General features: G+C 39.2%; 1 protein-coding gene across 3 annotated transcripts in view; it reads left to right on the top strand.

The window, feature by feature from the left end:
- The window catches only part of plcl1 (phospholipase C like 1), a 75477-nt gene that overhangs the window by 32391 nt on the left and 17341 nt on the right, over nt 1-25745 (top strand). For all 3 annotated transcript variants that reach the window (XM_058786811.1, XM_058786813.1, XM_058786812.1), the window contains one exon: nt 24014-24637. In XM_058786811.1, the coding sequence (XP_058642794.1) occupies nt 24014-24637 (624 nt within the window). The remainder of the gene's footprint in view (nt 1-24013; nt 24638-25745) is intronic.

Here is a 25745-nt window from a genome sequence, read left to right as displayed (position 1 = left end):
GAATACTAAATCTAAGGACTTCACTTTTTTTTCTAATAGACATAAGACTTTCTCTTGGATAGACTACATATTTCTCAGCCCATCTTTATTTTCGTCTAATTCCTCCATCTCTATATTACCAATTGTATTATCTGATCATTCTGCTGTGTTGCGCAATATTCCTTTTTCCGATATTAAAGCCAAATCCCCTAGATGGCGCTTTAACATGTCATTAAGTAATCAGATTTTCATTACTTCTCTAAAAGACTATATAAAGGAATTTCTCGAAATTAATATGCCCTCTGATGTGGATCCTCAAATACTGTGGGAAACGACTAAGTATGATATACAAGGATTCTGTATATCTTTCTCTTCTACTCTTGCCAATGCGAAAACTCACCAGTTTACACACTTAGAAAATAAAATCCAATCATTACAAAACCTACAAAAACAACATTTTACTGTGCAACAGGCTACACAGCTGTCCTCTTTAAAAGAAGAATGTGATTTACTTTCTCACTCAAAGGTGGAATTTATCTTACATGGGACTAGGCAAAAATATTATTTCGAATCAGAGAGACCTAGCCACCTATTGGCCCTTAGGCTGAAAGAATGTGAGTCTAAGGCATAAATTAGCGGGTGGTCAGGTTACCACGAACCCTGAGGCAATTAGCAACATATTCAAAGGTTTTTACACAAATCTGTATAAAGCCGAAACAGATTTTGATGAACCAATTTGTAAGCGGTATTTAGATAAATTGGAATTGCCTCTGATCTCACAGATGGATAAAGAATCTTTGGAGGCCCAATTAAGTTTGGAGGAGCTCCACATCTCTCTAAAAAGCCTTCAAAATTTGGGATTTGGTAGGAACGCTTATGCTTAATTCATTTAATTTTGCAATTGAACATGGTGTATTTCATAGAAATCAAAAAACATCATTGATATCATTACTTCTTAAAAAAGGGAAAGATCCATTAGATTGTTCCAGCTACAGACAGATATCACTTATCCCATGTGATCTAAAAGTCTATGCTAAAGTTTTTGCTTCTCGTATGGAGAAGGTAATTCATACTTTGATCAAGGAGGACCAAACTGGTTTTATCAAGGGGTGCAATGTATCTGACAATATGCGTCGACTCTTTCATATTCTTGACTTTGCAGACTCTCATCCGAGCCCTTGTGCGTTTTTTTTCACTTGATGCAGAAAAGGCCTTTGACAGGCTAGATTGGAACTATATGTGGGCAGTTCTGCAATGTTTCGGCTTCTGTGAACATTTCATTTCTATGATTAAGACATTATACCACTCACCTGCAGCATCAGTCTTGACTGGTAATATTATTTCCCCCCCCATTCCCTTTACAGCGGGGAACGAGGCAGGGATGTCTGCTTTCCCCCTTATTGTTTTGTTTATCTCTTAAACCCTTAGCACAAGCCATCGGGAAATCTGAAGTATTGATTAAGATTCATAATCGTAGTATTTCATTGTACGCTGATGATATTATTCTATATTTAGACCACTTTGATGTTTCAGTCTCTAGTATAATTAAGGAATTTGATCATTTTAGTAGCTTATCAGGATGCAAAATAAATTGGAGCAAATCTGCTTTAATGCCAATTAACAATGTTAAAGTGAATTCTTCTATTCCCTCATTTATCCCTATTAAGGAATCTTTCATCTATTTGTTAAATTTGCATGAAGTCATGATGCCAAAGCTTATAAACCTCATATTAATCCTTAAGCCAACAATAAGCTAAAGTGAAGAAAGCAAAGACCACCAGAGACAAGCAGATAAAAGAGAGAGAATTCGACGTACAACAAGGTCACTTAAAATGCAACTTGAAAGCCACACAGAAAGGTCATTCAATAAGGGAGGCTGGTCCCCAATGAGCACAGTATCTCCTGTGGGACAAAGAGCTCTCAGGCATCATAATTGATCTTTTGCTTATTCGTAAATAAATGGGAAAAAATAACACTGAGCAATAAATAGTCCAGGGGGAAGAGGGCAATCACAAAGAAAGGACTCAAGTAACATGAAAGAGATGCAGAGAGGAAAAGCAAGAGGTCTGGAGAGCAAACCTTGCCAAAAGAAAAAGAGAAGTTGGCCTTGGAAAAGGAGCAAGACATGAAGCCCAGTGGGAGGTCATGGCTACAGACAGAAGTGTATTAAAAGTATTATGTAAATGGCGAACAGATGCATCGTGTTAATACAGCTATATACATACTGTGCATTAAAACATTGTGCTATCGCAGCTCTGTGTGTGTGAAAGTCAATGTGTACTTTAGCTGGGCACACACTGTGTATTTCTTTCTGCCTGTGTGTTTGGAAACGTCTGGCCACTGGCAGCTGTGTGTGAATGGCTGGGTGCCAGCGTGAATTGGGGTAGCCCAGAGGGAGGGCACCTAAAGACCACCGTGGGCCTCAGCTGAGCTGGGCCACTAAGGGGGTTGACGTCTGAAAGGGTTAAATGCTAACAAGATGACTCATGGAGAGAGCCAGGATGGTAAACTGTGCTTCCAGTGGAGCCAAGTTTGACTAAAAAGGCCCAGGAACACTGGAAGAAAATGGAATTAAAGGGACAGTTCACCCAAAAACAAAAATTCTGTAATTACTCACTCACCCTCATGTCATTCCAAACATGTAAGACTTTCGGACATGTTCCCAGGCACAGAAACAGTAAGGACATCGTTAAAATACTCCATGTGACATCAGGGGTTCAACCGTAATTTTACGAAGCTACGAGAATACTTTTTGTGCACAAATAAAATAAAAATAACGACTTTATTCAACAATTCTTTTCCGCACATGCGTTGTGGTACTCTCGATAATGGCAGAGGACGGTGACATGGAAGAGAAGAATTGTTGAATAAAGTCATTATTTTTGTTTTATTTGCACACAAAAAGTATTCTTGTAGCTTCATAAAATTACAGATGTACCTCTGGAGTCACATGGATTATTTTACTGATGTCCTTGCTAAATTTCTGGGCCTACACTGTAAAAAGTGATAAGTTGACTTAATAACTTTAAGGCAACGGGTTTCCTCAATTTTTAAGTAAATAATAATAAGTGAATTGTCAAGTTCACTTAACTTTTTATTTTTTTATTAACTTTTTATTGTTGTTTTTTTTTTGTTTGTTTGTTTTACACACATCACAACATCCATTCAAAACAACAACAACAAAAACAACAGACATAATCAATACTTTAAAGAGTCCAATCAAAAGGAAGAGAGAGAGGGAGAGGGGGGGGAAATCATTCCTTTATATAATCAAGTATGTTAGCGGAAAAAAACTGCCAAGCATCAATAGTAGAGGGCTTGGCCCCATTAATTCGTGCTGTTGTACATTCACAAGTCACTATTTTCAGGAGGCTAGGGATCCAATATGTTTTTCCACACATGTGCGGTGTAAACCAGTTCTGTATTATTGTCTTCTTCGCAGCCGTCAAACCAGCAAACAACAAACAACATTCTCTTTTGTATTAAGCTTATACAGAGACCAGAATCATCATTAAAAAGACACAAACTTGGGTTAGCAAAGCAATCAATTTGTAGTAAGGAGGATAAAACCAGGTTTACATGTGTCCATAGATTAATGACGACAGGACAATCCCAAAAAATATGAAGAAAAGTACCTGATCATGCAGTATTGCATATGTTTAGCTTGATAATGCATTTATTTGTATGTTTTTTGGCAGTTTAGGGCTGGTCTCTCTATCATCAGGAAAAATTAATATGTAATGTTATTTTTATTTTATTTATTTATTTTTTGTACATGTATGTATGTATGTATGTATGTATATATATATATATATATATATATATATATATATATATATATATATATATATATATATATATATATATATATATATATATAATTGTATTTGATTGACAGCCCAAAAATAAATTACATTTTACATTGTTAGCAAAAAATTTTTTTTCAATAAATGCTGTTCTTTTTAACTTTTCAAGTCAACCAGAAATGCTAAGAAATATATCATGGATTTTTTTACAAAAATATGAAGAAGCACAACATTTATCGACATTAATATTAATAATAAATGTTGTTTGAGAATGAAATTTGGATATTAGAATGATTTCTAAAAGAATCTTATCACACTGTAGACTGGTCTACAAAATACGTCAAGATGAAATAATTTTAAAATGTAATATTATTTCACAAAATTACTGTTTTTGCTATGTGTGTGTATTTGTATTATATTTGAATTTCTCAAATTGCAAACCTGAGCTGAAAACATGAAATGCAGACTGAAACTAAACAAATGAAATGTATACGTTGACATTAAAAATCACTATACTTCAATGATTAAATCTGTAAAATTGAATAGACAAACTCTTACATGTGTAAGAACTTTTTTTTAATACTGGCATTCAGTCCTCACTGTTTGCATAAGCATTTCTTACAAATGATAGGGCTTTGCTCATGGGTGATATTTCAGATGTTTTTGAGACATCTGGGTTTGATGGTCTTGTGGTTTTCATGGATTATGGAAGTTGTATTTTGAGTAGCGTATTACTCCACTCAAGATGTTCACATACATTCAGGGCTGATTTTTTTTGAGGTGTCCAGTGGTTTGACTGAACTGTATTAAAAGGTCAGAGGTAAAGATATGTACTGCAACAAACAAAAGAAGGTACAGCCATGAGGGAAAACACTAGTGTACCTTGTTAAATTGCTTTACACCTCCACAAGTTCATACAGGCCAGTTTATAGATCGCTGCTTCCATTTGTTTTGTGTAATGTTGTTTTCTCTCCAGCAGTGTGGGTGGCTTTCAAAAAAAGAAAAAGAACAGACCCTTTGAAAATAAATGGATTATGACCCAAAATAAAGATCCTCAAGAAGTGGGAAAATCAGTTGAGTTTTGGAGAAATTTGGCAAGAGCAGAGAAATTAGAGAGCGAAAAATTCAAGGGTTTTAAAAAGGATGAAGTTTAGGTCCAGTCATGGAGTAAGAGGTTATACGCTAAACACAGTTTAAAAAACAAACAAAATTAAGTTGTCAAAGCAGTAATAAGTTACAATGTAAGAGCACCATGGTGAAAAAAATTAAATGATGATAAAGTGAAGTAATAAGATTTTATCTTTGTATTGACTAGGAAATTATTAGCAGTAAATTAACTTTGTTTTCCATACAAGTGCTTTTTTACATTGCTGGTAGTTATGGATGGAACCTGAAGTGTCACATTTAGATTTTCACGAACAAATATGTCTTCCTCCATACTTCATCTCCTCTTCTGCCTCTCTCACACTCCCTTCTGTAGCTTTCACTATACGTCACACTCATAGTCATGATGCGCAGCTGAATTCATAGATCCAAGCGTGTTACTTATGCATGAGTAAGTGCCAGCCAGACAGTTAATTCTCCCCTCTCTCCTCTCTCATTCCCAGCCCCTGGCTTCTCTTTTGCACTTGCTTTGCTGCCTTGTTTGGCATGCTGCGATGGCCCGGATCCGCTCACTTCACTTTCAGCAGACATAAGAATGCTTCCAGCCAAGCGTTTCATTTTGTGCGCATTTGGGGGGGAAGAAAAACAAATCAAACAGGAAATAGGTGTTACCACATTTGGTTGTAAGTTGATTAAAAACAGTCACACAGTCAAACGGATCTCACAGTATTGTGGATAATTCATATTTAAAAGTACACTTTCCCTCTTTTATAAGTATGGTAAAACGGTATAATTTCATCCACTTTAGGACTTATTTTCATTAGCGCTGCCAGTCAAGAAATAAGTAATTTTGAAATTAATTACATGGGATGTTTATTTATTGCAGAAGTATAGATTTTGTGTCTGTATATAAGAATATACAAGAATGTTTAACTTAGAATGATGTAAAATAACACATGTATGTGTATTAAAAAGTGTATGTGTGCATTTATTGAATTTATGTATATGCATTTTTTTTAGTTCACTCTTTTTTTTTTTTTTTTTTTAGGAATTTGTTTTTTAGTTCACACTTTTTTATAAAGTATGGGTGATGGGACACAAAATACAGAAATGGAAAAAATGAAATGTAAATAGAATTTGAGAATTGAAGATTGATTTGGAAGAGATACAAACATACAAACAAACAGTAAATAAATAAATAACCCTACACTTGATATTGTCATTTCCATTTCTATCCACCTTATTTTGCAATGCGGACATAAGCTTTTTTCTATTTTCAAGACTATCGATTCATTGATCGATCCGCTATAGGTATATAATAACTAGAAGAATAACAAAGTGAAGTACATGGTAAAACTATTTTCACTACAAACCAATGTGTATATGATTACAATAGTAAAATATGATGAATACCAGTTTGCAGTATGAAGCGTAACAAATGTTTTTTCAGCTAAACATAACTGGAACCGAATGACACCAGAAGCCTCTCGTGTTCGAGTTAAGAATGGCCGTACACGCTCTTATGTTAAAAATAAGGTGAATAGCTAAACAACAAGTGTAAATCCATGGGTTGATCTGTTCTCCAGGCATGGCCTAACCTCTTCCAGCATGTCTGCTGTAATTAACACAAGGGATTGGGACAAGCTTTGCTAATTAACAGCCGGGAACAGCTCCTCAGGGTTTGAGACGCTCCAAGCAATGCTTCTTAGCCACTGAACCACATCCCAACAAGAAATCTAACAGTCCTTGGGCCATTCGGGCCGCTAAAACTGCAGCTGCTTCCTAAGACAGGTTTTTGCACTTAAACTTGAATAAACAATGTCAGCCCAGGTGATTGTGACTTTATCCTGGAAGGTATTTTCTACCAAGGTTATGCAGTGGAAAATGAAGTCATTACTTATGTATTATCCAGTTGCATGTCCTTCACCTTGAGTTGCTTAGGCAGCAGAGATAGTCTAATAGCTATTCTTTTTGTACCGCTAAACATTTTATGTCACTTTAACGGTCTTGCTTTTAATTGTTTAACTGTCTTGTGGCTGAAGAGTCTTTCTCTGATGGGGACTTTAATGTTTGCTATACAGTCAATTATTAAAAATTTCCTAGTTTCTCTGTCTAAATCCACGGGGGTGAATACTAAAAGATGCAGCAACTTGTTTGTACCGTTCCGTCACTCCTACTGTGTTTTGTGCATCCGACGGTTTCCCTCTCTTGTTTTATTGCATGGAAAGCCATTCAGATGTTCAGGAATTCACAGAGCATGGATGTTGTGGAAGACTCCTTTGCCAGCTTGGAATGGAGCAGCAGTTGTTAATAAGGAATGACAGCACTTTTATCCTTTTATAAGTCTGCTTTCAGCCTGCACTTGCTCTGAGTAAAGACTCTCAAGAGGGTCTAGACGTGTCTTTGAGGCTCTTTGAAGCAGGGTAGCAAGGGGACACAGCAAGTTCAATGTCGTGAAGGGTGAACAAATTCTATCAAAGTTACATGAACTGGACGTACTGGGCATACAATAGAAACACTGTGCTTTTTTTTTTTTTTTGATAGTTGGCCCAAAAAAAGAAAATTCTTTCATCATTTACTCCCCTCATGTTGTTCCCAACCTCTGTGACTTTCTTTTTTCAGTGGAGCAGAAGAAATATTTACAAAATATATATTTTTGGCTATACAATAAAAGTCAGCGGGATTCGTTCGTTCATTCATTCGTTCATGTTTTTCAGAAGTAAGTTTGCTATGCAGACTTGGAAAAACATGACCACAGTGTCCAATACTTAAGGGATAATCAACAGCTAGCTGTGCATTAAACGTTTTGGTGGTTGCCTCCGCGAAGTGTATTCAAATCGTTTAATGTACAGCTAGCCGTTGATTATCCCGTTTATGCCATGGTCATTTGCCAGCATTCACATATTAAAGATGTTAATAATATTTGCACTGCAGTATTTGACCGGAACGATAAAAATGACGGTTATTTTCGTCTGTATTACTATTCAACTGTAACTGTATGTTACTATGGTTACCAATGTTTAAAGGAAGCGCATTAATATAGAACGTGATTAAACTGACCTGGAACTACCTGTGCAGTTAAACGAATTTAATCAACACCTGCCAGCCAATCAGAATCGAGTATTCAGACAGACCATGGCATAAATATTGATAACCCTAAAAAATTATCTACCAAGTAATATATTAATTACACCATTTGAAAACTGTTTAATGTTGCTAAGCAGCAGATGGGCCTTAATAGGTGCCTTTTGAATATAAATTAGGATTTATATGCAGAATTATCATTTTTGTAATTGACAATTTTGTAAATGCATAAACAACAGCAGAAGTGTGGTTTACCAGCTGAGCAGATGGAAAAGACACTGGGTCAAATATTGTATTAGTATTAGCCATTTTACTACAGATGACTGCACTAATATACTGTAGTTTGATTGGATGCACAACCTCTGAGTTGAGAGCCTTTGGCATAACTAAACAGTTGTATGTCTTTTTTGCTTCAGTCTAAGAAAGTGTGAGTGCTGAGGAGGCTTTTTAGGAAACAAATAACCTGAAAATCACTCTTGGCAGATGTTTGAGTAAGTGGTGTCTGAGGTTTTCTCTTCTCATTCAGGGCAGCTTTGAAGACTGCCTGAGGACTGATTGTTTTCAGAATGGAACCTGTAAAGCAGTGTAGGCTGATGACTGTGTAGGCTATGTAGGCCGTGAAAAACTGTCATAAGAGGAGCTTGATTGTGGAAATGGCCGGCAATTATTTCAAGTGCTTTACTCTTGATCATGTGAGACCAGCCGTGCTTTGCAATCATGCCCATCGTCGTGAGCTGCTTTTCTCTACTTCCACAGTTTCTGATTGGCTAGCAGAAAACTCATCTGCTAGAAGAAAGCAATTTGGATAATAAAACCTGAAAATAACTCTATTGAAACTAAAAGTCTTTAAGTAGATATCACAAGGCCAGTGGAGATCATCAAAGTATTGAAGTCAGAGTAAAACAGTTCATAAGTCAAATTATAAATTGTCAAATTGTGAAAATGGTTTAATGTTTCTACAAACTTTTACAAATAGTTATAGTACTTTCACACAAACACATTAGATAGATTAGATTAAGGTAATGATGCATCTGTGTAGGAAGTACTGTAATAAACCTGTTTCTTAATTCCAGGACAGACAGGTATAACAGAAGGTTTAGTGAGTGTAATCATATTAAAGTCCTGTTTAAGTTTTACAACGTGCATTTAATTATAAAGCAATTTCCGAGTGATGAGTTGGAGCATTGAAATCTCCATAGCTGCCAGCTGTTATTAGGCAGGAGTTATTCAGATTGTACTTGAACATTTTTCACACTCTGCTGTCCTTTATTAAATTTATTTCTCAGTATCGCTTTGAAATGTGAAGGGTAACTACTAGATTAATTTAATTTGATCCTTAATGCACCACCACCAGTCTTTATACACAGCCTTCTCTATTCTCCTCTATATTTGTCTGTTTTTTGCTCCTGGGAAGAACAGGTGTTTGATAATCTCTCTTTTGCTGTACTCATATTTGCTTTAACAACACATTTCATCCTTCAAGCTGTTTATAGACAAGCTCAATGTCAGGAGATCAGCTCTGCCTCACATTTCTGCTTGACATAATTCTATTTTGACCCACACATCAGTATTTTCAATTAGTTGGGCAGTAGGATTGACGGCCGGCTAAACTCATTGTCAGTTAATCCATGAGCGTTCCCCTCTAACCCTGCTAAGTCACTGGCTCTCCATCCGGCACGGATTACCCCGCAGGTCTCATGGGGTGGGAACGGCGTGGTGGCACTAATCTACTGCTTTCTCAGAGCTGGGATCATTAGCTGGATTGCAATTCTGTTCCATATCTTGCTTGGAGAAGGAGTAGATTACAGGCGGCACCAGGTGTTGTCCCAGATGATGAAGTCAGTGGTACGGGGCAGTATTTTGGGGTGGGGTTAGTGGACTCTGTTGTGAGTGAGTTAATGAGCTGATGGACAGAAATGCTGTGCGCTTAAAGGGTTAGTTCATCCCAAAAATACTCACCCTCACGTCGTTCCAAACCCATAAGACCTTCGTTCATCTTCAGAACACAAATTAAGATAGAACTTTCTGACCCTCCATTGACAGCAAGGATACTACCACGATCAAGACACAGAAACTTAGCAAGGACATTGGTGAAGTAGTCCATATGTGACATCGGGGGTTCAACCGTAATTTTACAAAGCAGCGAGAATACTTTTTGTGTGCAAAGACAACAATAATAACATAATTTATTCAACAATTCTTCTCCATGAATTACAGTCTTCCGCCATTTTGGAGAGTACCCCAGAACGTAATCAAGATAATCAGCGTTGTTTACGTTCAGCATGTGCGCGCTTTCTACTGAACGTAAACAACGCTGATTATGTTGATTACGTTTTGGGGAACTCTCTAAAATGGCGGAAGATGGTAACTCGGTGAGAAGAATTGTTGAATAAATTGTTATTATTGTTTTCTTTGCGTTCAAAAAGTATTCTCGTAGCTTCGTAAAATTACAGTTGAACCCCTGATGTCACATGGACTTATTTTGTCCTTGCTACGTTTCTGTGCCTTGATCGTGGTAGCATCCTTGCTGTCTACGGAAGGTCAGAGAGCTCTCAGATTTCATCAAAAATATCTTAATTTGTGTTCCGAAGATGAACGAAGGACTTACGGGTTTGGTGTGATATGAGGGTGAGTAATTAATGACAGAATTTTCATTTTTGGGTGAACTAACCCTTTAAACAGAGAGTTCACCTAAAAAACATTTACTCATCCTCACGTCATTCCAAACCCGTATGATTTTCTTTCTTTGTTCTGGTAAACACAAAAAAACATTGCTGAAGAACTACTTTGGACCCAAGTTACTTTTATTGCATGGACAAAAAAAAGGTCAGAGACTTTTTTTTTTTTTACTCCAAAATATATTATTTTGTATTCTGCTGAATAAATAATGTCATATGTTTGACAGGAGGGAGAGTAAATGATCACAGAATTTCCATTTTTTGGTGAATTATCCCTTTAACCAATCCACTCTGTCTGTCACACTGTTATGAAGAACATCATTATAATGGCAGTTTTACTTTCTGCAGTGCAGGATGGCTTGGTTTGTTTGTTTTTGAAAAAATAGTGATCAGCCATTAATTTGTCCGTGTACAATTACGTTACACTAATACTGTTACTTGGTGATCTCATAGAAACTTTTTTTCCTCTGTAGCATTTGGACCAATCAGATACATAATTTTGCATTTGATTTAACAAATCAATTAGTTATTAGATTAACAAATAGTCACAGACCCCTCACCCAATACACATACTGGGTGCCAGTATGTCTGTCAATGACTTCAGGCCCCTGGTTCCATGGCAACCCATCAGATAACACTAGTTTTATTGATCAAAGGAATGCAAGCAGAGCAACTCTTACTACCTTTTTCATATAGGAAAGACATTATTCCATAAAAATGGACTCTTCTCTAATTAATTCATAGAAAAACCTTTCTTTGAACGAACACACATATCATTCAGGTCATTGTGTATATTATTACTGTTCTTGTATATGTTTTTGTGTATTGTGTACTTTTTTATGCATGCTTATGATAGATCACTTGTTAATATCACTTTAACTCATACCATGTTTGGTCTCTATCAGTTCGTCTTCGGATGATCTAATTGAGAGTGAATATTATATGTTGATACCTATGCAACATATTAGTGTCCTAAGAATCTTTAATAGTTTGTATATCAACTTCCAATCTAACCCCTTTGCAAATTACCATGCTGTCAGACAAATGGTCATAAAATCCCCCAGTATTTCCAAACTCCCGCTTGGAAATTCAGCCTTTCTCATTGGTCAAGCCCAACCTGAGAGGCGTGACTCTTCGCAGACCTTAAAGGGCTCACGCACAGTTCCTGCAAAAGCTCTTCTGCTAAATCTCCGGATTGCTGCCCGTGTGGAGAGCCTGAGCCGGTACCAGCGTGCCCGGTGGGCTCCAACAGTCTGCCGTTCTGTTAGATCCTAGAAGGATGTGAGCTAGAACTCTTCTAGACCCTTAAGTTTTGCGCCAGGCCTTGTGGCCTTGACTTTCCATTCAACCAAAGCTCCTCGGACCTCAGAGCCAGAATAACATCTTTTGGAATTCATCACTTTTCAACCCGGAAGAACGTGATCGTGAGTCCAAAACCTTGAAACCATCAAGACTTTTCATCCGAGACTGCATTCCAGACACTCGCCAACAGCCAAGGAAGTGCAAGTATGGTACATCTAACTAAACTAAACAGAGGTTTAGTATAAGTTATAGACCCCGTTATAAATGACGCTGATGGTTTTACTCAGGTGGTTAACTGACTCTTTCCATAACTGCATTCTGTTTTCTCTAATGGCTTCATTAATCCACTTTAGCTCCCCTTTTGTATATACGCGTGAGTGTATGTATGTTTGTTTGTTTGTTTTTTTTAGGTTAGTTATGTGTGTTAGCGTTTAGTTAATAAAAGTTGTGTGCACAAATTACATGAGTTTCTGGTTCTGCCTTGCAAATTAATGTCCCTTTACTATTTTTGATCCTTACTACATGCTCTAATGCATTAATACTTAGGAAAGTATTTTCTGTGGCCACGAAAATATCCTTTCATAGAGTTAATATGAATTTACACTGAATGTTCGCTGGACGGACAGATCAGTTGATGGCAATTTAATTCTGCTACAGTTATTACTGTCAGCCGATATAAATAATTGTAATTAATCATAATTAATTGTAATTATTTATATACAATTCCCTTTTAAGCTAATTTGCCACACCTCCATGCAAGTCTCAGCAGAATTTCCTCAACAGACTGCCATGTGATTAGCTCTTTGTATGCTTGCCCAGTATTGCTCAAAGCTAATGTCTCCTTCCACATGAATACTGTATTTGCAGGCTCTGTTATTCTATACCAGTTTAACATGCCCATTTTAGTTTGTTTAGCCTACTAAAACTAGGAATATGCAAAACAACATTTTCTTAAAATTGACAGCCAAATACACCCTTCTGATTTTGTTTGGCTTTAAAGATGTTTTTTTTTTTTTGAAGATGGTGACTGTAAATGTGCTGCATTTCCATAAAGCTTTTACTAAACAGTCTAACAGCAACTGTTAACATGCTAATTAAAGCAAAATATTACTGTATATGCAACCATTCAAATATTTGGTGTTGGTTAGAATTTTTTTTTTATGTTTTGAAAGTCTTTTATGCTCACCCTAATATTGTGCATATTTTGCAATGTAAAACTATTTTATAATACATTTTAAAATGTGATTTATTCATGTTATGGCAAAGCTTAATTTCGCATGGATCTTTAGAAAAATATTATAAAAGTCTTTGCTTTCATTTTTAATCAATTGATTACATCTTTGCTAAAGTAGGCCTATTAATTTCTAAACTTTTTACACAAAATCTAGATCTTGCTAGTTGACTGGTTGTTGCTCATCCTTAACTAAGACGCATGTTCTTGCATTTGTCAATATCTGTGAATAAAATATTCTTGCACAGCCTTCGATTTGTGAATTTGCTTTGTTGTCTTCCTTTCAGTCCAGAGTGTTTGTATTGGCTGTAAGCGGATGACCGTAGTAAACACTCTGCTGTGTGAATGAGTTTAGCCTCAGGCAGCATTGGAAAGACTCAGTAGTAGAGCAGGCTGATGTCATTGTGGGTTTTAGCTGCCAAATCACTGATGAGCTTGAAAATGCCCCTTAAAGGGCAGGGACTCGACTGTTATTAAAACCAGTCAGCTCTGGTAGGAATAGACCAAGGGTTATTCCCTCAGTCTGAGCCGTCACCAGTGCCCATACTGACGCATTTTAGTTCTTTTTGTATTTTCCCTTGTCACTCTTCATTTTCTCCTCCTTGTCCTCACTTTCTCCATCCAACCAACCTCCAATTATTATCTCCTCTTTTCTAGTGCCTGTGCTCCCCTTCCATTCTCCTCCTATTTCCCTTGATTAAGTGGAGATGGGAGCACATCTAAATTTAACCACACTTCATCTCCCAGCTTCCCCCTTGCTGTGTTTGATACTTCTGTTATCCCTCCCAGACTGATGGTGGAAAATTGCTTATAATGTCTGTGTAATTTTATATTATGGAAGAAAGATGTGTGTTTTACCTACATTCTAGGTTTTCCAGCTGTGCGTGTGTGTTTTTACACTCATCACTCTATCTCATTAACTCTGTTTTTCTGCAACCCTTGCTGTATTTCACACCCTTTTTTCACATTATTTAGCTAAGACTCTTACAATCCTTTCCTTTCCTCACTGGTGGACTCTCCATTCTTTGTTGGAAAACACACACACACACAAAAAAAAACAATCTATGTTTCAAAAAACAAAGCAAAATGAAGTGTGCTTAGGGGGATTAAGTCTGATAGATGCACTTTTAGGCTAGAACGATACATTAAAAGCTTTGCAGACTGGTCATCATGGTATGACGAGCCCTGATTGGTAGGTGGCATGGATGGATGGATGGATGGATGGATGAGTAGCCTGCTTTTTTGCCTCTTTTTTTCTGGTGCCCTTGGGTGTCTAACCACTAAAGCTGCATTTTAGCTTTGCGTGGTCATGCCTGTTAAACTGCGCACTGTGCTGCATGGCTCACTGTGATTGCTTCAGCTACGCTATCACCCAGTCTGCTCAAACACCTGCTGACCTGGATTCACAGTGGCAGGCTGTCGACTCGTCAGGCAGGTTCTGATCCAGAAGCACGGCAGCTTTGAGAAATGGAGTCTGCCAGCTGCATAAAAACAGACAAACGAAGACAAATGAACATGTCAGAGTGCTCAGTGGCTGCACACTGTAATCTCTGACCTGACCTCATCCACTGCTTCTCTGGTCTGAATGTCAACTGGGTCTTGCTTGGCTGAGGAATTCCAGAATTGTGGTGTTTTGTGAAAGCTCCAAGTTGTGCTTATTTCTTCCTTCACTCAAAAAGGATGTGAATTGTGATAATAAAGAAGCAGAATGTGAATGTGCAACTACACTGTTAAAAAAACTAAACAAAACAAGATAAGCAAATTATATCCTGACAAAATTACTGTACCAGTATGTTTTTTTCATGGACATTTCCTTCAACCCTAAAACATAACACAATGCAATGTGTATTTCAAAATTCTGGGAAAACATCTGAAAAATCAATACGGAAAATTCCTTGACATGGTAAATTGGGCCATGTTTAGGTTTTTACATGTTCTAAACAAAACATCAGTGGTTCCCTATCGAAAGGTAACTCCCGTTGCGTCGTCATTGACGACTGCTTTGAGGAAACTCCTGTTTACTCGGTTACTGAGTAGCTCAGACGGGGACGACGAGTGCGTCGCATGTCTGGGCGTCACCCACGCAGAGGCTGCACTCGCAGAGACTTCGTGTCCTCACTGCGAGGACATGAACCTTGCTCGCCTTTGCTCGTGAATCGCCTTTTTCCCATGAAGGTGATCCTGTTCTGGCAAAGAGCCCATCGCTCCCCCTCCATCTCAGTCTGTGCGGCCCAGTGTGGACTCGGAGCTGATCCGCGTTCTCACGCATGCTGTGGAGGAACTAGGCCTGGCGTGGATGGCCCCGGAAGAGCCCGCCCCCGGCCTCCTCGACGAGTGGTTCCTCAAAGGTCATCGTCAGCCTTCCTCACGACAGCGACCAGCTCCGTTCATGCCAGAGGTCAACGAGGAGCTCACTAAAACCTGACGAGCTCCTTACTTGGCACGTGTGAACCCCTCTACTGCAGCAGCTCTCACCACTGTTGACGGCGCTGAGGAAAAGGGGTACTGCAAGCTCCCCCCTCTCGAGAAGGCGGTGGTGGCACACCTGCTTCCGCCGACGAGCCGTGGACTGAAGACGGCCGGTTCAGCCCTGCATACTATGTCCGTGCTCCAAGTGTTTCAGGCCAAACTTCTCCGTGACATGGATGAGTCTGGCCGAGATCATGGCGCGTTCGCTGAACAGCTCTGAACAGCCACGGATTTGGCTCTGGGCGCTACCAAGGTGACAACGCAGGCGGTGGGCAAGGCCATGGCCAATCTGGTGGTGCCGGAGTTCCACCTGTGGCTGAACCTAACAGACAATAGGGACGCCGAGAAAATGGCCTTCCTCGATTCCCCGGTTTCGCCCAAAGGACTCTTCGGTCCAGCTGTGGACGGCTTTATGGAGCGCTTCACCAAGGCACAGAAGACGTCGCAAGCGCTGCGTCATTTCCTGCCTAAGCGTTCCAGCCCGGCGACTGTTTCAAGCCGCCTCAAGCCAGCGTCTACTTGGCAGCCTGCAAAACTGGCACAGCCTCAGCTCTCACGAAGAGGTACCCCTTCCCCAAGCGTCAGGGCCCCCGCCCTCGCGTAACGCTGGATCCTGGGTAGTGTTGTCAAAAGACCCGGTACTTTGGCACAAAGTCGGTACCAAAAAAATTAAAACATCACGGTACCAGGTTTTTTTAATTACCGGTGGTACCGAGTACCCGGTCAACCCAGTTCTTGACTCGTACGGCCCTATGATTTCTGCGATGCATGGACAGAATCTCGGAATACAGTTATAACAACAGAATTTACAGTTTAGCATGGAATGTCACAGAATTTGTCAAAGTTTGGATGGATGAATGAAAAGTAGGTCATTACATTTAAATCAAATCGCGACATGGGATAGTATCTGTAAATATTAAGCCGCAAAAGTCGATTCAAATATGAATCCTGCATGTTCTGACGCTCTCAGTGATTCCAGCATCTGCCGTCTCAATGAGGACATAAACAACATCTCCAGAACTGCTCTGAGAGTCCCTTCACGAGCATTTTACCGTTTCATTTGAGTAAAACCAGCGTCATATCATATAGATACACACACACACACACACAGAAAGGTAAAGGTATTCACGGCAACCCGTCAAAATAAGTTTATTTTACAGACATTGTGCCAGAAATATATTATTATTGTTTAGTAGAATGTATGTGATACTATTACTACTGTTGAAAAAATTAATAAATCTTTATTTTTAAAGAAATAATCACACAATGTTTCTTCCATATTTTAATTTTAATAGTAAATCCCTTTTATTTACCAAAAAATGTAATTAAAAGACACATTAAATTTGGGTGAAACTTGGGTGATTTTCATACTTTTATTACTTGCGGAAAACCTTGAAACACAATTTTAAAGAAGTATAAAGTGTGTATATATATATATATATATATATATATATATATATATATATATATATATATATATATATATATATATGTATGTATATATATATATATATATATATATATATATATATATATATATATATATATATATATATATATATGTATATGTATATATATTATCATTATTATTATTATTAATAATAATATTTATTTATTTTTTTACATTTTATTTTTGTTTGACTTTATTAAAAATAGATTTTTTTATTTTATTTAGCATGCTTTTGTGTTTTGCTTTGATATCGAAATTTATACTAAGAATACTGAAATTTTGGTACCATGACAACACTAATCCTGGGCCTCAGAAGCTGTCCTGATCTGTGTGCGGCGAGGAAGAGAAGAGGGATGATTCTCGCGGACACCGGAATCCCCTCAAAGACAGCTTGCAGTTATTCCCCACCCCTTCGAATGCCTCTGAGTGGTGGAGGTGTTGTAACAGGGCACGTCCTGTCACTTTAGTGTGTGCCCCAAACTACCGCTGTGACGGCGGACCCACATTTAATAAAGAGCAAATTTCCTCTCCCTACACTCACACATGTCAGTTCTCCCCCGGTTGGCGGCGAACTGTCATCAGTAAAACCTCTCGTACATGTCTGCTCTCCCCCTTCGGGCAGCAAGCAGTCATTACTAAAGGCAAAAACATTCACGAAGGCCAGCTCCCCACACAGCGAGCTGCCCTCGACGAAGATGTCCACAAATGTCAGTTCTCCCCCTGCGGCCGCGAAAAGTCATTGATAAAAATAGAACCTCACGCCTCCCGGCTGCCGGCTTGGAAAGCCATCCCAGGCGTGTCGAGTTGGGTTCTAAAAACCATAGAATGAGGTTAAGTGCTCCAGTTCGCTCGCAGGCCGCCTGCATTCAGAGGCGTGGTGCAGACCTTCGTGCAGGACAACGAATCTCACGTTCTCCGAGCCGAAGTGCACACACTGCTTGCAAAGGGTGCCATGGAAACGGTGCCATGGAAACAGTCCCCTTAGCGGACGGCGAGTCAAAAAAGACGGTGGGCTCAGACAGATTCTTGATCTCAGACTTCTGAATCGAGCCCTCGTGCGACGGCCGTTCAGAATGTTAACACTGAAGCAGATCCTTCGCGCAGATTCGGCCCAAGGACTGGTTCCTGTCTGTGGATCTGAAGGATGCTTACTTTCACATCCACAGCTGGGTACGACCTCCAGGAGGAAGGTAGTCACGACAGACGCTTCCAGCTCAGGCTCGGGCACTCTGCACGATGGTAATCCGGCGTACGCCTCCTGGATGACCCACATGCGACCCATGCATATCAACGGCCTCGAAATGATGGCTGTTTGTCTGGCCCTGAAGACCTTCCTGCCAGCCTTAAAGGGACATCACGTCCTAGTCTGGTCAGACAACACAACGGTGGTGGCCTACATCAACCACCAAGGCGGTCTCCAGTCACGTCCACTTCACAGGATGACTCGACGTCTCCTACTTTGGGCACAGAAAGAATTCCTCTCACTACGAGCGGTTCATGTGCCGGGCAGATTGAACCAAGGAGCGGATATGTTGTCAAGAGACAATGTAGCTCCGGGGGAATGGAGACTACATCCCCAGACAGTTCAGATGATTTGGTCAGTTTTCGACAATGCAGAGGTCGACCTCTTCGCCTCCGAAGACAACTATAACTGCCTAACTTACTTCTCAAAGCAGCGGGATGCTCTGGCCCACGACTGGCCCAACACCCGTCTGTATGGATTCCCTCCGATCGCCCTGCTACCCCAGGTTATCAGGCGAATCAGAGAAACAAAATGCTCTCTCTTCCTCGTGGCCCCCCTCTGGAGGAACCAAGTTTGGTTCCCAGAGATCATCCAGTTGCTGTCTGCAGCACCGTGGTCAATACCACTGAGGAGAGAAGCGCAGGGCAAGATTTGGCATCCCCAGCTGGAACTGTGGAGTCTTCATGTCCCAATGGGAGTCACTAATACCATTTTAGAGGCTAGAGCTCCATCCACACGGCGCCTCTATGCCCTTAAGTGGTCAGTCTTCAGTGACTGGTGTTCAGCACGTAATCAGGATCTGATTTGATGTGACGTGTCCCACGTGCAAATTTTTCTGCAGGAGTTGCTGGACAAGGGGCGCACCCCTTCCACACTCAAGGTCTACATGGCAGCCATCACAGCGAATCACTCTCCCGAGGCTGGCCGGACTGTTGGCAGAAATTAGTTGGTTGTTAAGTTCCTTAGAGGCGCTCGGTGGTTAAATCCTCCTTGCCCTAAGACTGTACCGACCTGGGACTTATCTATAGTCCTCGGGGCCCTCAAGGGCCCTCCCTTTGAGATGCTTCAAAAAGCTGGCTTAAGGGTCATGGCGCTCAAAACCGCTCTGCTTTTGGCCCTAGCGTCCATCAAGTGAGTGGGTGACTTGCAAGCCCTGTCTGTCAGTGCTTCCTGTCTTGAGTTCGGACCCAACGACTGTAAGATCGTTCTTCAGCCACGCAGCGGGAATCTGTGTTGCAGATTTAGCACATTTTTTCAGAAGAAACCTTTAGAGTCTAGAAACTCATTGCAGCTAAAGACGCAAGTCTCACCATGTATTTCAAATATGAGAATAATGAAATTATTTTAAGATGATGCTGTGTATTTATTTATTTATTTATTTTTTAAGATGAGACTTTCTTTTTGGGAAAACCAAAGAAAATGTGAGGTTTGAATTGAAACATACAGTGTGTTTCTGCTAACAGGTGCTGTAAGGGCAGAGTTTCCAAACACAACTTTTGCCTACAGCGCAAATGTAACAATGGGGGATTTGCAAATAAAACTAATTTGTTAAATATTGAAATAATCCTTCAGTAATTTATTTTAGTTGAATCCTCTGTTGACCTGTTATGATTAAATGTACAATGCAATACACTGTATTTGAGTTCTACTTGAGTATAAAAATAGTATAGATAAAAATAAATGTTTTTGAGTTGCAAAAAAGTATTATAATAATTCATAATGATGCAGTACTTTGTAGTTATGAACTTTACCTTTTCAATAATTTAACCACACTTTAAATTGTGCTTTTCATAAGTTTGCATAGTTGCAAAGCAGCTTTACACACACATGTGACCCTGGAGCAAAAGAAAAAAGCAAAAAAAAAGCAGTCTTAAGTAGCAAGGGTACATTTAGAATAGCCAAAAATACATTGTATTGGTCAAAATTAACGATTTTTCTAGTAAAGATCATGTTCCATGAAGATATTTTGTAAATTTCCTACCGTGAAAAGGAAAATTTTTTAAAATAAAATAAATAATAATAAAATACACACAGTATATAAATTAATTTTGATTAGTAATATGCATTTCTAAGGACTTCATTTGGACAACTTTAAAGGCCTTTTTCTCAGATTCCAGATATTCAAATAGTTGTATCTCAGCCAAATATTGTCCTATCCTAACAAACCATACATCAATGGAAAGCTTATTTATTCAACTTTCAGTTGTGTATATTTATGTGTATATATATATATATATATAAAATTTTACCCTTATGACTGGTTTTGTGGTCCATAGTCACATATAAAAAGTAGTTACAAAAGTATGTAAACAACATATAGTCATGGATTTGAAATTCACAAACTTGATCAGAAGGTTTATTACTTTAGTATATTTAGTATATTCCCAGTACACTCCAATGCACCTGCACCAACACTTTTTTCCATTAATGGTTCTTTAATGTCCTGTACGAACAACGACAACGTTGCACTTGGAAATGTGGACTGCAGCTCTTTGGGCTGTCAAAATATTATGAATTATTAAGCGAATTATTAAAATTATCCTGACCAGCCCTCGAAACTACACAAAAGTTAAAATGTCAAATAAATTCAGAGACATTAACTACATGAAAAGTAACAAAATGTATTAAAATAATTTAAATTCATACCAGGTTATTGCGAAACCTTTCATTGCATTTTACATGAATATTTGTGCAGTGCATTGAGAGTTGAAGCGTGCACAGACAATGGGTAGAGATGTTACGGATGGTTTTATTTCTTCCGCAAGCACTGAAACATTAGCAGTACGTTCACATTCTTCCACCAACTAATGCCGAGTTCACACTGCACGATTTTAGCCCGATTTTTCACTCGCCGACAGGTTTTGATAAATCGCCGACAAATGCCCGACATTGGAGGCAAATCGGAGCTCGTACACGAGAGTGAGAATCGCGCAGTGTGAATTATCACAGACGCGATCTGAGAGAATTGCCGACACGTCGCCGACGCCTGTGAAATATTTGACATGCTAAATATCTGGAGCTGTCGGCGATTCACAATCACGCTGTGTGCAATGATTTCTGACTGAAAACTACATCACGATGACCTTCAGCCAATGAGAGACAAAGATACAGAGCAGAGGGAAGTTCGGTGAGGAGTTATAGACCATATCAGTATTTTAATATGTACAATTATATCATACAGAAACGAGCACAAAGGCTTGACCAGCCGCAACATCAGCATAACAGTTACTGCAAATTATTATTTACCACTCTTTGCAGAACACAATCCCTGCATCTCCCTCCTGCATAATCTGTTTTTCTTTTTGTAGCTGGAAATCAGCACATAGACAATTTGCAGGCTATATTTTTTTAAATACTTCCAGTCTAGCTCGAGAACAACGGGCTGGCGCATGCGGATTCTCGCGTTATTTCCTTATCACTTCTCGCGTGTGTTTTGTTGTGAAACGTAGTTTGCGGATCAGACAGAGTTGTCGGCGATTCTTCCTATTGTGAAATCGTGCAATGTGAAAGCCCCTGTCGCCGATCCATCGTGCAATGTGAACAGAACAGCGACTGAATGCTACCCCAGATAGTCACGCAGTGTGAAAACAACAGCGATCCGACGAGTTTGAAAATCGTGCAGTGTGAACTCGGCATAACGGAGCTGTCTGTGTTTTATTGCATGTACAAAAAAAACCTAATGTTATTCCGTTTTATCCAATTGTTTCCTGCAGCGTTAATGACAGATCATGTAATGTAAAAGGGAAGCAAAACATTCTGCAGATGATATTTAATGTTTTGTCCGCTGACTTTAACAGCTTTAAGTTTAACGCACTTTCATGTTCTATACAGGCCATTTCACGTTTATTTCCATGCACCGCCTATATTAAGACTTTTCGGCGATTTGCAGTCTTTAAGTCCATATAATTTGTGCTGTCATTGATGGAGAAAAAAAAAGTTTACTTATAGTAGTGTTTGTAACAGTATAGAAAGACTACAAAGTAACCGCAGTTTATCACAGCGCATGTCTGCTTTGGTGGCGCATCTGGTAAAGCAAGTGCGTGTGTGTGGCAGTGACCTGGGTTCGAATCCAGTCTGCAGTGTTTCCTCCAGCCAATGTTCAATTGTTTGTATTCAATGTTCCACTGATGTTCTCTGAATGATTGAGTTGCCTGGTATGCTGGGGGTGTTAGTAAAAGGCAATTTCTTAAGCTGTGCCATTATTTATGAAGGTTAATTTATTGCATTTGAAGCACTCAATAATTGTGCCATTAGCACACTTCAAGTTTACTTGGAATGCCATTGCAATGCATTTTAAAGTCACTAAAAGTAAGGGATAGTATGACCTCAGTTTGTTATTAGGATAATATTAATGTATGTTCAACACTCTTACAGTGTATTTGAATTGCAATTGTAATGTCACCAAAATACATTTGAAGTTTATGCTGAATGAATTCTGCATTTCAAAAATTATATAAAAGAGTGGATATTTAAAGTGTACTTAAGTATACTTGGAATAGTTCCACTTTAGCACAAACAAGTATATTTATTACAACTTTAGTTGAACTTCAGCACTGCTTTTTCACAACTAAAATGCATTTAGTACAAAATTAGTTGTTCCAATTGAGCAGACTTTAAGTATACCAATTTATAGTGTGCCACAAATATATTTAGTTACACTAAAGTACATACCAATAAATTGTACTTAAGTATACTATTTTTTTCACTAGGGTAGTTATGGCACATGCAGAGAAGCTGAAGACTTTCCAATGGGATTATTCATGTCTTGATTGTATAAAGCCCATATTTGATATTTGGTATGTCTGACATTCATTAGCTTCTGCGTGCATGCTCTCTGCATATCTGTTATGAGAGTCAGTCTGATTAGTGCCAAATGGCTTGGGGTGGAAATCCCAGATTACACATTCTAACTACTGCAATGGCATAATGTGTTTCCTTTAGGAGGCTTTGTTGTTGATACATTTTTAGGTATTAGGACATAGATACTTTAGGCCAGTGCTGCAAGCACACATTTTTAAACCAGCAAGACCACCAGCCCCAGCAAACATAAACCTTTTATCACTCTTCCTTTCAGTGGGTCGGACAAGGTGACAGTTAGTTCTGCCATCATTTAGCTTTTGCCTTTTTCTGTTACTCCAAAATGAATTTCATTATCATTTCATCATTCTGCATCTCTGGAGTGAAATGCTTGAAAATGAATGGCTGTTTTTAAAATGTTAATGTGCATGGCTGAATTGCTACATAATCTTTTCAGCAACATGTTACTGAATCATCCTATTTGGGAATTCAGTCAAATCTGAATATTTATAAAGGATATTCTTTTTTCTTTATGAAGCCCAAGATTTTAGGTTTTGCTAGGTAAAATTAACTAGACACCAATAATTTAAAATTACAAATACAGAATTAAGAATAGCAAAGAATACCTGAGTACCTGAATGGTTATGTGCAAAAAGTCGTTTCAGGTTGACACATGCATCATGTTTGGACGTAAACCTACAGACATGCTTGAACACAAAGAACTTTCTGTAATGGATGAGACTATTTCCATCTTGCTTTGTTGCTAAGATGCTTTACTAGAACAGCACTGTGTAGAATGACATAGACGTTTTCTTCCTTTGTGGTTCACATAGTGTTTGATTTTTTTCTTCTTCTTTTGTTTTCTCCAAGGATCCTTCAGTGGCCAAGGTCAGTGGTGGGAGAAAGAAAACTGTTTCCTTCAGCAGTATGCCATCAGAAAAGAAGGTGAGCAGTGCTGCAGATTGCCTTGCCTTCATGCAGGGTGGCTGCGAGCTAAAGAAGGTGCGACCCAACTCGCGCATCTACTCGCGATTCTACACTCTGGATCCTGAGCTGGCCTGCCTCCGTTGGGAACCCTCCAAGAAAGATGGTGACCGAGCTCGACTTGACATCTCTGCTATTCGCGAGGTCCGTACAGGGAAAAGCACAGAGACCTTTCTCCACAATGGCCCATCGGATCACCTTGCTGAAGAAGCAGCCTTCTCCATCATTCACGGTGATGAGTATCAGTCCCTTGACCTGGTTGCTCTCTCTGCCGATGTGGCCAACATCTGGGTGACAGGGTTGCGGTACCTGTTGTCTCACCCTGGTTCCATTGGTGGAGGGAGTGGAGGGGATGGAGGGGTGGGAGAAGGCAGTATTGGAAGCAAGATGAGGCACAACTGGTTGGTGGCAGAATTTGCTCTCGTTGATGAAGATGGACACGGAATTGTGTCTGAGGACACAGCAGTGGCCACCATCTGTAAACTCTGCCCTGGCATTAGGGAAGCAAAGGTAGGACATTCTTTTATAATTCAATTTATTGACCACAAAATCTTGCATTTCATGAGTAAATGGGTTTAGAAAAAGCCTAGCAATACTGAATGTCTGGCTCCCCAAATTGAAAGCAATCAGGAATGCATATACTGCAGCGGTTTTTATGTAGGATGCATAAAATAAGAATCATACTACTGTCCTAGAGCAGTAAGAGATGAAAAACAAACACTTAAAGAGCCATAAATATGAACAGGCAATATGATTGTTGTTCCAAAGCTAGTCTCTCTGTATCATTACTTGGCTTGAATTGATAACCAGCCCTGCTGAGGCGCACAGCAATTGTTTGGTTTTCAATTTGGCAGCTGTGACAGTAGTTTCATGCATGTGTGTTTGTGTGTGGACTGGACAGCTGGGGACAGGAGGAGGACAGGCAGAAGTCACAGGGCCAAGTCTCCAAGTCTTTGTGACAGCGGGTGTGAGGCATCTGCTTCATGTGTCTAGAGAGACATGTAAAGGCAAAAAGGGCAAGCATTGAGGAGCTGACTGTATAGGCAGGACTCACTTTGCTCCTGGCTGTATACTAATCTTGAAAAATGCAGGACACGATCTACAGTAGGCCCTGTGAAGCGCTGATGTCCCTAAATTTGTTTTCTTTATGACATTTTGTCTCTCAAGATTCAAATCACTATCTGCTGCAAGCTGATTATTTGATTTGCCTCTGGTTTGTGTAATAGTTTTGTACTGCGATTGCTCATTAAGTTTCAAAGTTCTTTTCAAGGAAGAATATCACCCCCCAGCATTTCTTATTCAAGAACTCAAACCTTAAAAACTGATGAGACAGGCTTACATTATAAACAGATGATAATTACAGTAGACTGCAGAACTCTCAAGGCCTTGGTCATCAATAACCAACCATCACCTGACAGTAGTCCTTATGTTCTTTTGTTTATCATTTAGTAAATACTTTAATATCCAAAGCAAGGCATTCCCCACAATGATAATAGTTTGTAGATTAATCCTCTTCTAATCACGCTTTGAAAAAACAAGGTTTGGGTTTCTAGCTCAAACTGTTATCCATAAAAGTGCTGCCAACACAAATATGTGTACTAAAAATGTTAATACAACT

The sequence above is a fragment of the Onychostoma macrolepis genome, chromosome 09 (assembly GCF_012432095.1).
Source record: "Onychostoma macrolepis isolate SWU-2019 chromosome 09, ASM1243209v1, whole genome shotgun sequence".
Lineage (NCBI taxonomy): Eukaryota > Metazoa > Chordata > Actinopteri > Cypriniformes > Cyprinidae > Onychostoma > Onychostoma macrolepis.
The sequence above is the reverse complement of the archived record's forward strand: the minus strand, read 5'-3'. Positions and strand labels throughout refer to the sequence as shown.